The sequence below is a fragment of the Alligator mississippiensis genome, chromosome 4 (genome assembly GCF_030867095.1).
Source record: "Alligator mississippiensis isolate rAllMis1 chromosome 4, rAllMis1, whole genome shotgun sequence".
In the NCBI taxonomy this organism is placed as follows: Eukaryota; Metazoa; Chordata; order Crocodylia; family Alligatoridae; genus Alligator; species Alligator mississippiensis.
Window position 1 is genome coordinate 89285392 of NC_081827.1, and position 15230 is coordinate 89300621.

The window sequence follows — 15230 nt, forward strand, 5'->3', positions numbered from 1 at the left end:
CACATGGGATGCACAAAGACAGAGCCAGGCTGATGATCCAAATAATAAATTAAAATTAAATAATGCACTTGCTAAATTTTAATACAGCCTATTCCCCTACCATCAAACAAGCAAATCACTGCTAACATTGACAACGTAGAAAACCTCAAAATTAAGCAACTCAGCTATTGGGGGGGGAGGGGGGGAGGAGGAGTAATACTTCTCCCACACCAGCCTTTAGTGTCAAGAAAGTATTATTTACTATCCTGAGGCAGATTCTGTAGCAGACCTAAAAATGAGAGGCTCCCCCTCAATAAACACTCAATTCCAAGCAGTGTTGCTTCAAGAATATGCAGGAAACAACCATGAAAATATGATACAAAACACCCCAAAATAAGGAAAATAGGTTTTGTTTTGATTCAGTAAGGCTTGACATCACTAAGTTGACTCAAACATTTCTGCAACAATGCAAAGAGTCAGCCACTTGGATCTAGTCCACTTATACTACTAAACAGATTTCAACTGAAATAAATCGATTGATATTAAAGGAAGCTCCCAAGATGTTTTAACATCAAATATATGGAGCAGGGTGGGCCTCAGTTGGTTAGTTTATATCAGTGATTTTCAACCTTTTTTCATTTGTGGACCCCTAAAAATTCTGAATGGAAGTGCAGACCTCTTCAGAAATTCTGAATGGAAGTTCGGACCTCTCTGAATTTTATATGCAAGTGTTCACATACTTTTGACTGATCACAGTCATCTTTCACGGACCACTTAGACAGAATCTGCAGACCCCCAGGGACCCTCAGATCACAGGTTCAAAGCCACTAGTTTATGTGAAACTAGAGGGGCCTGCCTGGCATTTTGGACACTACATTACTAGAGGTGCAGCGATATATCAGTTCATAACGTACTGGTACTGATAAAAGCAAAATTGACACTATTGGCAATCAGCTGTTTTTGGCTGATGTGGATGATAATTTCTCCAGTAAATGCTGTGTGCATGAGAGCAGCCTGGCAGCTTGGAGAGCAGTGTCCAGCCGATAAGTTTGTGGGGGCGAAAGGAGTGGAGGGAGGGGGCAGATTGAGGCCCCTGCAGTAAGGGAGGGAGTGGGGGTGGGGCAGGCACTGCCAAGCCAGGGCAGGGGATGGAACTGTATGTGGCTCGCTCAGGGGAGTGGGGGCTCCTGTTGCTAGCACACCCCACGGGAAGCATGGGGGGTACTTGCCCCCCAGATCTGTGTAGGGGGAGGGTGGGCTGTTGTACAGGGCTGGGATCAGGGGTGGTGCTGAGCTCTTCTCAGTGAGGGGAGCTAGGCTGGGGCTGTGTGTGGGACAGACTGTAGCTGCACTGGAAGGGGGGGGCTCCAGGGTGGACTACGGCAAATTTTGAGGTGGCTGAAGCTCACCCCATAGCCCCCTCTCCAAGCACTGCCACCTGCCCCATGCACAGCCCAGGCCCCTCACCAAGAAGAGCCTGGTGTCACCCTAGCCTGCAATAGCAGCCCACACTCGCCCCGCTCAGGTCCAGGGGGCATGTGCCCTTCTGTGCCTCCCTCAGGGTGTGCCAGCAGAGGGTGCCACCCGCACCCCACCCTAAGCCCCTGGACAAGACGCTCACAGCTCCATTCTATGCCCCATCCTGGCTGGGCAACACCTGCCCCTACCCCAGCCCCATTCCCTCCCTCACCATGGGGGCCTCAGTCTGTCTGTCCCCCCCATACCCCTTTTCCCTCAGAGACTTACCAGCTGGGCTCTGCTCTCCGAACTGCCGGGCTGCATATTGGCAATCGGATCAGTATCGGCTGATATGGCTCGTTAATAAGTTGGCCATCGGTACTGGCCCAGAAAATCTTTATTAGTGCACTCCTATGCATCACCTTTTCAGACACCAGATTTCAGAAAGGCTACAATCTATTTTAGAAACATTTGCATCACTGGAAAAACACACGTGCAGATTTTATTTCCAGCGACACAACAAATTTTAGACATGGATTTTAGTTCTGCTATCTGGTTACCCCAACCCATGCTGAACAGACCTATGGCCACTACTCTTGTGGCAGTTTAAGTCCATTCCTAAGCAAAGTTTGTCCAAAACAGTCCTGAAGCTGGAGGTCCAAGGACCATTGGCAAAGAGTGTGCAATGTGTTTTCACTGGATCTCATGATCCACTGAGATTCTCTCATGCAGAGCTGTAGCTGTGGGATGTCAGTTTCATTTTTTTAATAGTCAAAGGCTGCGTTTCATCTCAAGACTGACTCAAAAAGAGATAGTTTCTCTAGTGTTTGATATGCTCAAATTTTGCCTAGAATTTATAGTTACAAACTAGACAGATTATGTCAAATGTTTCAGATTTTTGAAAGACTAGCCCTGATGCCAAAACTTTCATTGTAGGCATCTGTTCTCTGCATATCAGACACGATGATCCCCAAAACTGGTTATGTCATCACAAATCAAGGTGTATCATGTTTTTTGTACATGGGCTTTTGTTCCCAGTTCTGAATGTTAATACCACACTGATTCAGGATTTAAAAAAAAAATAAAAATACCCCTTGTATCTTTATCACTGCCCAATATGTAAGTCTCCCTCAAAGCACAGTCTCCATAAAGAACATTTTGGGAGCAGTTATCAGAATACTAGACAACTGGACCACCTTTATGGTGTCTTCACAAGACTGTAGTGCCTATACATGACACATTTGTTTGCTGGAGGGATTTGGGATTCTCTCTTGTCATTAGATAAAAATGGTTCATCTTTTTGGCATTATGATGATAAATTATCCACAGTTCAAAAAAGTAAAAGTGGTCAGGACTACCACCTTGGAGAGCAGTGATTCTTAGCTATTGCACTGCAACAGCCTATGCAATATTAGCACTGCAAGCACCTACATGTGAGTCACAAGATAAACCAATATATTTCAAATCAGCATCTACAGTATCAAATCTATTCTGACCTGTTGTGGTCTTTCCAAGTGCTCTGCAACACAAAAATTGCTCTATTATTTTCCCATAATCAAAAAAGTGTGAAAGGTAAGAGCTGGCATTTTCCAAGGAGCACCTTGAGTGTAGCAAGATGGAGAACCACTAATGTAAGCTTTCAATTTTGTCTGAAAAGTTATACCTCTCTGTCACAGACTAAAGACACTCATTTAATGTTCCAAAGACAGTGGGCTTTTCAGCGGAGAACATCATTGATGTTCACTTCACATGAGCAAGTTCAACACAGGTAGGTGAACTCAGCTACAGACTGAAACATATGCACTCCACTTATAACTGATGGCAAATAGGAATTACCAGGAGTAACCTTACACATAAACAACTGCATTTTTAAGGATTATAATTGATCTGAAAGAATGTGAGCATGCAGTAGCAAATCAATCCATGACAACTTTCATATCTTCCCAGGAATGAAGAATCAAAGCCCAGTTGTCAGCAAACAAAACTTATGTGGAAATGTTCCTCCAGAATCCTTACTTTGCTAGCAGCTACTTGGGATTGAACAGTTTTCTATTAACCATTAATCTAATTTGAATTCCTGATATCAAGACTGGAAAAAGCAACTAACAGCATGGCAACAAACAAGCTATTTTATAGTCTGAATGTAAGGGCAAAGCCATGTTTTACACTGCTTGTTATAAGAAGCAGACAGAAGATATTCCCGTCTTCCATCATGAAACGGTGACACATTCATTATAATTGAACAACAAGAGCCAGTCAAAAGCCTGGGTCAAATTTCTTTGTAAGATCAAAGACAATAGAAATCAATACGGTGCTTTCTCCATTTTCCTTGTATTTGCTGTGCAGAAAAGGTCATGCCTGTTGTTCCTCTTTCTTCTCTGAAACCACACTGGCTATCGAGCAAAATTACTTCATCTATGTCAAGGAACTAAGTACGAGTCTGACAAGGATCCTGTCATCAAACATTATTAAGGAGATTCCCAGGTGATTGTCTCACATGACACGATTACCTTTCTTCTTTAATACAACTGACAATAGAAGCATCTTTGTTTTCTTGCATATGGAGCATCATTCTTTTACACCACTCTGATTAGGAGAATTCTTTGAAATGCTTGGTTCAGTGGTCCTAGACATCTATATAGGTCTTAGCTGGAATGGTACCAGAGTTAGGTACCTTGCCATGAGAGCAATGCAATTGCCTTTTCACTCTTGTAACAAACAGCTTACAGTGAACATTTCACTGATGGCATGTAAAGCTAGGGTGTGAAGAGATGAACAAATTATAAGAAGTTAAAGGGCTGGATTTACCATGTCCCCCGATTCACATCTCTTTTGTGCATCTGTTCTGTCCCAGTAAATACAAGTCATAGTTGATCAACAGCTTTTTCATCAAACTGGATTACCTGTTAACCATATTTTTTAAACTTTTAGCTTACTTCCTCAGAACATGGCTGTTTTCAGTTAAGAGGGTGTTTCCATCTGAATTCCTCACAAGTGTGGAGCCCCTTGACTGAGGCCCACACAGTACTATAAGCATCAAGGAATTGTTTCATATTGTTTTAGTCCAAGTGTGACTATGGCTCGCTGACATCCCTGCTCCACCAAGCATTGCATACAGCTTTTAATTTTAGATTACAACACATGTATTGTTTTTCAATAAGTGGATTTCTTGAAAGCTTATATTTTATCAGTCATCCAAGATAAATGTAGTAGATGGTTCTCATCAGGCAATTTCTTTATATCCTCAGCACTCTCACCAAACCAGTCTTGATGTTCCCAGACTGTTAAGCCCAGTCTTGAGAGCAGCTGTGTAAACAGTAGTTTGAAGCACTTCCAGTCAGGTTCAACATCACCATAGATCAATCACAGATACTTCAATGATAAACAGTCACAACTGTGCCTTTAGACACTTACCGTATTTTCTTGAATACAACACATCTTTCCCCCCAAATCCAGGCATTCTCAGCAATGAAATATGGTAAAAGCAGTTTCTGCCTCTAAGGCTTGGCAGGAGAGGTGAAAGTAATGCTACAGTATTGCACATGGGGCTCCCTAGCTGCTGGCTGTGGACTTGTTGCACAAACTGCCCCTCAGATACTTACTGCTACTTACCACTGTTCTTAAGGAAAAATCTTTTTTCCCTTCATTCTACTTCTCAGAAAAAAGGTACATACTTTATCTGGGGGCCTGGTGTATGTGAGCTTTCTAATAGCATTGAGAGGCAGAACCACATACTAAAAGACTACACTTAAAGCAGAGATCAAACATGAAAGCCAGCTTACCCAGAAGAACCAAAACCAAAACCCCCCTCCGTTTCTTCCCTAATAAAAGGTCTGAGAAAACATAAGGGAGCTGATTTCTTTATCATTTTGCCATGGGACTTCCATGTGGCTCCCTCCCATACCTCCAAAAAACCTCTCTAATGCAAAATCTCTAAACTTTTTGATGGAAGCCAGAGACTTGAAAATCAAGCAGATAACAGTCCATCCTTGCCAACATGTGACCTGCATCAATGGCTAATGATACAGCATAGAATCATAGAAAATTAGGGTTGGAAGGGACCTCAGGAGGTCATCCAATCCAACCCCCTAAAACAGGGGACCATCCCCAATTAGATGATTCCAGCCAGGACTTTGCCAAGCTGGCCTTTAAAAACCTCCAAGGATGGAGCTTCCACCACCTCTCTAGGTAACCAGTTCCAGTGCTTCACCAACCTCTAAGTGAGAAAGTTTTTTCCTAATATCCAACCTATTTGGATATTAGGAAAAAACCTCCCTTGCTGCACCTCAAGACCATTGCTCTTTATTCTGTCATCTGCCACCACTGAGAACAGTCTACCTCCATCCTCTCTGGAACCACCCTTCAGGTAGGTAGATGCTGCTATCAAATCCCCTTCTCAGTCTTCTCTTCTGCAGACTAAATAAGCCCAGTTCCCTCAGCCTCTCCTCAGGAGTCATGTGCCCCAACCCCATAACCATTTTTGCTGACCATCCACTGGACTCTCCTCGATTTGTCCACATCCTTTCTGTAGTGAGGCGTCCAAAACTGGACACAGTACTCCAGATGTGGCCTCGCTACTGCCAAATAGAGGGGAAGAATCACTTCCCTTATCTGCTGGCAATGCTTGCACTAATGTAGCCCAGTAATGCCGTTAGCCTTCTTATCAAGGGCACACTGTTAACTCGTATCCAGTTGTTTATTGTAACCTCCAGGTCCTTTTCAGCAGAGCTGCGGCGTAGTCAGTTGGTCCCAAGCCTGTAGCGATGCATGGAACCATTCCGTTTTAAGTGCAGGACTTCGCACTTATCCTTGCTGAACCTCATGAGATCTCTTTTGGCTCAATTCTCCTTTGTCTAGGTCACTCTGAACCCTATCCCAACACTCTAGAATATCTACTACACCCGCCCCCCCAGTTTAGCATCCATTGCAAACTTGCTGAGGGTGCACTCCATCCAGTCTTCCAGATTGTTCAATATCTTCATTAACAAAACGGGCCCCAGGGGCATTCCACTTGACACAGACTGACAGCTAGATATCAAGATATTGATCACTACCTGTTGAGCTTGATGATCCAGCCAACTTTCTATCCTCGTTATAGTCCAGTCATTCAACCCACACTTCCTGCTTGCAAGAATGCTGTAGGAGACTGTATCAGAAACCTTGCTAAAGTCAAGGTATACCATGTCCATTGCTTTCCACACATCCACAGGGTCAGTTATCATTACATCATAAAAGGCAATCAGGTTGGCCTGACTGGCCCTTGGTGAATCCATGCCGACTGTTCCTAATCACTTTCTTCTCCAAGTGCTTAGACATGATTTCTTGAAGACCTGCTCCATGAGTTTTTCTGGAGACTGAGGTGAGGGCTGACTGGTCTGTAGTTCTCTTGTTCCCTTTCTTAGATATGTGCACTATATTTGCCCTTTTCCAATTGTCTGGGACCTCCCCAGTCACCATGAGTTTTCAAAGATAATGCCCAGCGGCTCTGCAATCACATCAGTACCCTCAAATGCATTTCATCAGTGCCATGGACTTGTACAGGCCCAGCCCTTCTAAGTAATCCTTAACCTGTTCTTTCACCACTGAGGGCTGCTCACTTTTTCCCCACACTGTACTGCCCAGTGCAGTAGTTTGGGAGCTGATCTTGCCTCTGAAGACCAAGGTGAAAAGAGCATCGAGTACTTCAGCCTTTTCTGTATCTGTCATTAGGCTGCCTCCCCCATTCGGTAAGGGACCGACACTTTCCCTGACCATCTTGTTGCTAACATGTTGGGCCTTGTCTGCATCTTTGCACAACAGTTTCCTAGAGATTTAACCCAAATGGAAAAAAAAAAAAAAGAGGCATTGTCTTACTTTTAGTTACTGCTACCTTTATGATCAACCTTTCATAAAAAACCCCCCCAGAAATGTGGCTGATGACATACTCTGGGAAGACTCATCACACTTACCTTTAAGACAGCAGATACCTCGCATGGCTTTTGCTACAACTTCCCACACTTCATTCTATGCTAAAACAACTGTTAGGACATAACTATTTGACTTCAGTCATGGTATCTCGCGGAGCAGTTTCCGCCCAAGCCGAAGAGGACTCCGCATCCATCTCGTGGGGACTCTGGGTGTGCGCGGCAGGGTAATAGAAACCCTGTGTGTCGCTCAGAGGAGTCTGGCGGCCTGATCCACTGCCCACCTCTTCCCGTCTTCGAACGGAGCCTACTATAAGACGTAACAACGAGTTTAATGCGCGCTTGTCCTGGACATCCGGAGTTTGTCTGCGTGGAGCCTAGCAACCTCCACGTGATTGTTCGTATTCTGTCTGCGTGGAGCCTTGCAACCTCCACATGTGTTCGTGTTTTTTGTTGTAACCACAACTCAAGCAAGTTCTCAGCCTACACCACGACCATCTCGGTGTAAGTAAAATAATCTTAAAATCAACCGTTACGTGTCTGTGCCTAATTCTAGCTCGGCGCCCGCCCTCTCCGATCCGGCCTGCCCGGGCTGCTGGCCACAGCCCGCGTGCAGAGCGACGAAAGTGACCCGGGTCAGACCCGGCGCGCACACAAACATTCCCCCAGATACTGGTGGTCACCCCTGATAAACTTATAGGTGGCCATCAGATCACCCCTGAGCCTGCGCTTTTCCAGGCTAAAGAGCCCCATAGCTCTCAGCCTGTCGTTGTAAGGTCTGTTTTCCTGACCTCTGATCATGCGCGTGGCTCTTCTCTGGACTTTCTCAAGCTTCTCCACATCTTTTTTTAATTGTGGGGCCCAAAACTGGACACAGTACTCCAGCTGTGGCCTCACCAAGGCTGAATACAAGGGGAAAATGAAGTCCCGGGATTTGCTTGAGAAGCATCTATGGATGCAAGCCAGTGCTTTGGTCGCTTTACTAGCTGCAGCATTGCACTGAAGGCTCATGTTCATCTTGCGGTCAATGATGACCCCCCCCCAGTATCTTCCTTTGGCTTCTACTTCCAATTCCTTTCTACTCCAATTCCTCTGGCTTCTACTTCCTGCCCACCCTAGGGGGAGATGCAGCACAGGGAGGAGAGGGTGAGGCAAGGTGCAGCAGGTGGGGGGGGTAAGGAAGAGGGAGAGAAAAATGTCTTCAGTGTGGCGGTGCCTGGCCACTGGATGTCTTCATTGTGGGGGACCCTGGCTGCTTATAAGTTGGGAAGTTGGAGAGCCTTGCATTGCTCCTGATACTCCATTCCTGTTAACTCCTTGGGTATCGCTGATTTCAAATACTGAAGCTTCAAGCATGTTGAAAAAGCAAAGTACAGCAGACCACTTGAATTCAACATGTCTCCTTCACCAGAAAGAACCTGTGAACGTCCCAAACATGTGATCTTGACTCCAAGTCCCAGGGTTAAAAGGCTGCTTCCTCCTTGAGGATCTAGCCTTTGAAGAATTGTGAGCCAGCTTCAAATCAGATGTATAGGAGGTTCCCTGGCTGCCTTGAGTAAAGATGTGAGAAGTTCTTCATGTTCCCCTAGAGTCCAAAACGATATATGCAAACATACCTGGCACTGTAACTTTGTAGCTGACTCTGAGGCAGACAATGTTACACATATAGCCATCTGTCATCCATATTTCAAGGCTATGGTCTGAGGCTGCTGAACAACCTTTCTAGCTCCCTACATTTTGGGGGAGAGGGAAACAAACATCCGCACACTCGGCTGAGATAAAGCACCAGAGTCCTATATGAACATGAAAATACTAGTGCTGACATAGGCTCCAACCATCAAAACCCCACTGATATAGATAAACTAAATAGGTGCCTAGAAATATGAAGTGTGTAAAGGTTGCACTTGAACATATGTTGGAAGCCAAATAGAGGGGAAAAAACCCACAAACCCTCATTTCTGCAAGAGCTGAGGACCTGACTAGCACTAAAGTAAAACAGAGTAAGAGATCTGGACTTAAGTAGAAAACAAGGACTTGTTAATAATTCCTGGAGAAGTCCTTTGCAGGCCACTGTCAAGGAGCTGGATGTAAGGCTAAAAAGGCAGCAGTTCATCTTAACATGGTGGCACATCTGAGTAGAGAAAAAAAAGACTTATGCTGCACCACACTAGTGATGCTCACGTGAGATTAAAAACTCCAAAGGAAAGATATTGTATGCAATAAGCAGATAATAAAAAAGAAAACTTGAACCAGAATCTTCATTTACAAAACAACAATCCAGAAAGAACCTGGTTTATTTAACAGGAAAGAAAACTATTTCCATAACTTTTTTTGCTAAAATACACATGATACGGCCTACAAGTCCTATATTCAAAGATGCATCATATTCTCTTAAGCTACTAACTTGTACCTGCTTTAACAAAAAAAAAAAGTAATTTCCATCCATTTCAATAACAAGAAAAAAAATCAAATGGAATTACCTAAAGTTACGGCCTTTAATCTGAAGCTTTCTTTAAAGAGCCTTAAATAAGTAGGCACAAGTTATGTGAAGATTTTGACCAACCTACACTTACAAGTGATCCACAATTTCACACTTGTAAAGCAGAGGTCAGCAACCTTTTAGGATCAGCAGGCTGAATTAATGGAGCTTGGTCCAAAGGCTGACCACTGCTGTCACTTCATCCCTCACATTGCCACCAACACCCCCTGTTATCAAACTGCTGCACACACCCTGGCTTCACAGGCTGCACAAAATTGCTTGGTGGGCCTGATGTGGCCCATAGGATATACATTGCCACTCTCCTCTTCTAACTCATCATGTCTGCTTTAAATTAATCCACTTGTGTGTGTCCTTCACTACACCTGTTCTGTTTAAAAGTGAATTGGCAGCAGAGTGCACCTTTACCTTTTTATGTTTCTTTTTTGGTCTACATGGATGAAAAGTGCATGACACATATACTTATCTAAGGCATTTACAAAATCTTAGATAACTTAAGTGATTTTTCTAGTATATATCCCAAGTGTATCTGCCAATACCAGCCCTGTTATTCAAACAACAGAAGCATTTTTCATAACTGAGTTCTTTCTACTGTCAAATAAGCAGTCAGAAAGGTAAGTGCAGTAAATTGTGAGGGTCCAAATGTTTTTTCTATGAGTGCACCAATAAAGATTTGTTGGGCCGATACCAATGGTTGATTACTGACCAGCCATATTGGCTGATACCGATTTGACTGCCGATATGCAGCCTGGTAGCGTGAAGAGCAGCATCTGGCTGGTAAGTCTGTTGGGGGGGGGAGGGGGAGGAGATGGAAGGGACGAAGTGGGGGCAGATCGAGGCCCCCACAGTGAGGGAGGGAGTGGGGCAAGGGTAGAAGCTGCCCAGCCAGGGCGGGACAGGGTGCAGGACAGAGCCATGGACAGCTCCTGCCACTGCACACACCCTAGGGCCAGTATGGGAGGGGGCATCTGTCCCTCAGATCTGTGCCTGTGTTGAGGGCTGGTTGCCTGCTGTGGGCTCTTCCTGGAGGGGGGACTGAGCTTGGGCCAGGGTGGGCAGTGGTGGTGCAGGGGGTGGCAGTGGCTATGAGGTAGCTACAGCCATGCGAAAATTTACCATAGGCCCCCCCCCACAGTACCCCTCCCTCACAGCGCCGCCGCTGCCCACCCCAAGTGCAGCCCTGGCCCAGACACCAGCCAAGAAGAGTGTGGCACAGCCCTGACCCCAGGTGTGCAGCAGGCAGCCCGCCCTTGTCCCATGCACAGATCTGGGGGGCATGTGCCCCCCATGCCTCCCCCAGGGTGCATGCAGTGGTGAGAATCGCCTCCCTGGACAGGCTGCCTGTGGCTCTGTCCCATGCTCTGCCCTGCCCCAGCTAGACAGGGCCTGCCCCTATGCTGCTCCAGCCCCACTCCCTGTGGGGGCCTTGTTGTCAGCGTTGTCAGCAGGTGCTTTAAAAGTCATAATGAGCTTTAAGAACACAAGCTTAGGATTGCATCTATATATCAACTACTTCAAAACAAGTATCACTCCACAGTAAAAAAACAAACAAAAAATCCTTTCCCAAAGCTGAAATTTTATTTTCTTTCTGCTTTAAAGATTAATCTTTGCAGCAAAACCCTTACCTCCAAGCCAGAGCAGCTGCCTTCCTGTGCATATTGTAGAGTACTGCATGGGTGCTAGGACCTAAAAAATTCTCTTCCCACATTTACAATATGCAGAATATGAAACGTTTATAAAAAGTAGCCTATTCAGAGCGCTGCCCTGGTCCGTTTTTAAAAAAATGGCTACAGAGAAGACACTGCCTTATACAGACTGAGGGGGAGGGGGGCTTGTCAGGGTAGTTTCCTACATGTCAGTGTCAACCTTAAAACAAGAATTGGCAGAGTTCTTCTAGCCCAGCGGTTCTCAACCTTTTTGAACCAGGACCGGTTTGTAAACATCAGTGGTCAGTTCCCACCCACTGCCCCTCACTCCTGACAGGGACTCCATCTTTTCCCCAGCACCAGATTTACCTGCCAGGAACGGAGGGAGGGGGGACAGGGAAACAAACACTTTCTAGTCTGACAAAGCTCAGCACCACCTCACAGGCCTGAGGCTACTGAGATGGGAGCAGGCCCAGCCGAGGCTCTCAGCCTCCTTCCAAGGGAGGCAGCTGCTGTTGGACTCGAGTCCCCCCCCTTCCCCCATCAGCGTTTGCGAAGGGGCCACCAATTTCAAGATCTAGTGCACCAAAAGCAGCTTTGCCCCTTACACGAGGGAGGGGTGGGGGAAGGCCCGTCCAGGGAAAGACAAGCCTGCGGCGGCTGCGCTCCTCTGTCAGTCCCCGCGGAGGCGCTCGGCACGGCTGCGATGGCTGCGCCCTCCCGTGGGTCGAAAGTCCGAGGCCCCGCTGTTCCTCGCGGGAGGAGCCGAAGGGCCGGGGGAGCGCAGGCCGAAGCCGGGGCCTGCGCTGCGCGGCAGGAAGAGATGAGCGGGGCCGAGGCGGCGCTGCGGGACGCTCCGCCCCCGCGGCCTTCCCGCGCCAAGCCCGGCCCCGTTCCCGGCCTGCGGGCACCGCGCGGCGGCAGGCGCTCCCTTCCCGCCAAGGGCAACCCCGCCCGCCCGCTCCCGGCGGCCGCACTTACCGTCCCGGGACGTGCCCATGAGCTGGTCCAGCATGGCGCGCATCTGGGCCTGCGCCGACATCCTGCGCGCGAGGCCCGGCCCGGCCCGGCCCGGCCCGACAGCTACGGCCTGGCAGCTCCTCGCAGCGCGGCCAGTCCCGCGGGGAAGGCGGGAGGGATGGGGGGGGGCTTCGCGCCGCGCGCTCCGGCCTCGAGCCTGGACCGAGGCGGGAACCCGCCGCCGCCGCCTCGCGCTGGTCGCGGCCTTGCTTCCTCCCCCTCCCCCCGCGCAGCGCCCCCCCCCAACAACCAACCCAGCCGCTCGCGCGCCGGCGCCAACGGAAACCCGCCCGCGCGCGCAGCCGCCACCCCTCAGTGCAACGTCAGCGCCAGCGGGCCCGCGGATTGGGCGAGCGGCCGCGTTTGTGAGCTGGACGCGGGGCACTGCGCGTTTCCCGACAGCCGCCCCCACCTCCGGCAGGCTTTCTTCGGGCTGAGGTAGCGCGCACCGTGATTGGCCGGGAGCTATTCTGCGCCTGCTGTGACGTCGTCGTCCCGTCCCCGAGCTGAGCTAACCCAAAAGGGCCGTTTCCCCTTTAGATAGTCCCAAGGGTCGTTCCCCCCCACCTCGCGCACAGCAGTGGTACATCCCAGGTGGCCGCTGACAGGGGCGGCCGGCATTTCTGGGCTCCCAGCATTACAGAGGCCAAGGAGCGGGGCGGGCCACCCGGGCCATGGCCCGACCCACTTTTAGCACGTTAATTTAGCTAGCTACGCAGTTAAAAAAATAGCTATACAGTTTAAGTGGAATGACAATTGCGCATTTATGGGTTATATAAATTAACAGGCTAAAAGTGGGTATGGCTCGGGTGGCCCACCCCTTTCCGCAGCCTATGCCCTGCTAGAAAAGACTTGCTGCTTTCCTTTCGTTCAAAAATAAATACATACAAAGGGTGAAGACTAAGAGCTGGCCTTTTTCCAAGGCCGTGGCCAGATCTAGGACATTGAAAAGGGGGGTGCAGATGGCAAGGTCCTCATCCCAAAGAACACAATGCACATTTCTCTCCAGTTGAAAAGAAGCTAGGAACTTTACGAACATGCTGGGGCCTAGGCTTGCCTCATGTGGTTTAAGATGGAAGCAGAAACGGGCAGAACTTCACTGGAACGAGTTCAAAAAAGTCTGCAGGATTGTGAGCCAGGAAGGAACTCCATTACCAGGAGCAGGCAGCAGAACTGCAGAAGAAAGGCCAGCTGGATTGGTGGAGCATCAGGGCCATTAAAAAGAAGAGAGGCTGGTTAAGGGTGTGGAAGGAATGAAGAGTTTAAAAGGGATCATGAGTAGATGGTGAGCCATGAAGTCAGCTGATTCTCTCAGCACTGCCTGATGCCCCTGCCACACAACTGGCTTTGAACTTTGGGTGGAGCAGATGTCAACCATGGGTTTCCCACTGCAACCCCTGGATCTGCGCCTGCTCGGCCCAAGCAGTGCCTGCAGCCTATTGAGGGGGGTCCCCCCCATCTAAAAAGTTTGGGAACCGCTGAGCTAGAGCAACCAGCTAGATCTGTGATCTGGCTGAGCTAAAAAACAAGACAGGCTTCCCATCTCATTGTACTGAATATGAGGGAGCCCGATATTTTCTCAAGATATCAGAAATAATACATTAAAAATGAAGAAATCAGAGAGGTAAAATAAAGGAAGTGGTAAAGATAGCCCTGCAGTATGTAGGTGTACTGGATCAAGTCTGGACAATGATAAATTCATTTAATAATCAGTACTTTTATGTAGTACTTTTCATCCAGAGTTTTCAAACTGCAGACAAATACAATCCTTCCTCGTTTTACAGAGAGCACTAAGAAGTGAAGCCTAATGCTTAAATCCAAACAGTGAATACACAGCAGAACCAGGTTGAGAACTCAGATTATAAAATAAAGTTATGAAATATTCACAAAGCCATATGCTGACTAGATTATCCATTCAGAATATTTACCTTCCACATAAATAGTCATTTTCTCTCACAGCTTTGTACTGCTTCCATGGCAATAACGTGCTATTTAACGGAATTAAATAGAGGCAGGGGCAGATTGGGGCAGGGTGTGCAGTAGTGCAGGTGCAGCCTCCTCTTGGCTCTGCCACCGGCTGATCCAGGTGCAGGGGGAGCCCAAGCCACTTCTGTCCTGCTTCAGCCACAGGCTGCAGCTGTGCATGGTGCCAGGCTTGCAGGGGACAGTGGCGGTAGAATGCAGGTTCCCTTTTCCAGTGTATTTGAGACCCAAAGATAACCCCTATTGGCTAGGAGTTGGAAAGAGAAACCTGCATGCCATCACTGCTGTCCCCTGCTGATAGGGACATGAAGGGAACCCCAAAGCTGCCCCTGCCCCTCACTACAGGGAGTGGCTGTGCAGAGAGCCCAGGGACAGCAATGGCAGCATGCAGGTTCCTCCTTCCAATGCCTGCTCTCTGTCGGCAGAGACCAGTAGGGAGGAAGGAGGGGGAGGTGTGGGCAGAGAGCAAACCCAAATCTTCCCTCAAAATAATTAAAGTCCCAAAATTTGGGGAAAATTCATGATGCTCTTTTTCCTGCATCACTGCTACACAGCCCATGGCAGGGTATGATGCACTAGTTAAGTGTTGCAGACTCAGTTCTTCCAGATTAAATGCTGATTTAAGGTCTAAAGAATTCACACTCATTAGGAATCCCCAGACATTTTCCTTGCGAGCCATCTTCTCCCTTAAACCATTCAGTGATTGCGGGATGGATGGATCCCAGGAAGCAAGCATGTATAGGC

General features: G+C 47.8%; 1 protein-coding gene across 4 annotated transcripts in view; it reads right to left on the reverse strand.

The window, feature by feature from the left end:
- LUC7L2 (LUC7 like 2, pre-mRNA splicing factor) overlaps positions 1-12733 on the reverse strand; it is a 53086-nt gene extending 40353 nt beyond the window's left edge. For 2 of the 4 annotated variants that reach the window (XM_006269790.4, XM_059726244.1), the window contains exon 1: positions 12465-12733. In XM_006269790.4, the coding sequence (XP_006269852.1) occupies positions 12465-12525 (61 nt within the window). In that variant the 5' untranslated portion in view covers positions 12526-12733. Of the gene's footprint in view, positions 1-11462; positions 11510-12091; positions 12270-12464 lie in introns of those variants that run through there. The other 2 variants (XM_019480823.2, XM_006269791.3) reach the window with 2 other exon arrangements.
- Between the last annotated feature and the right edge of the window lie 2497 nt (positions 12734-15230).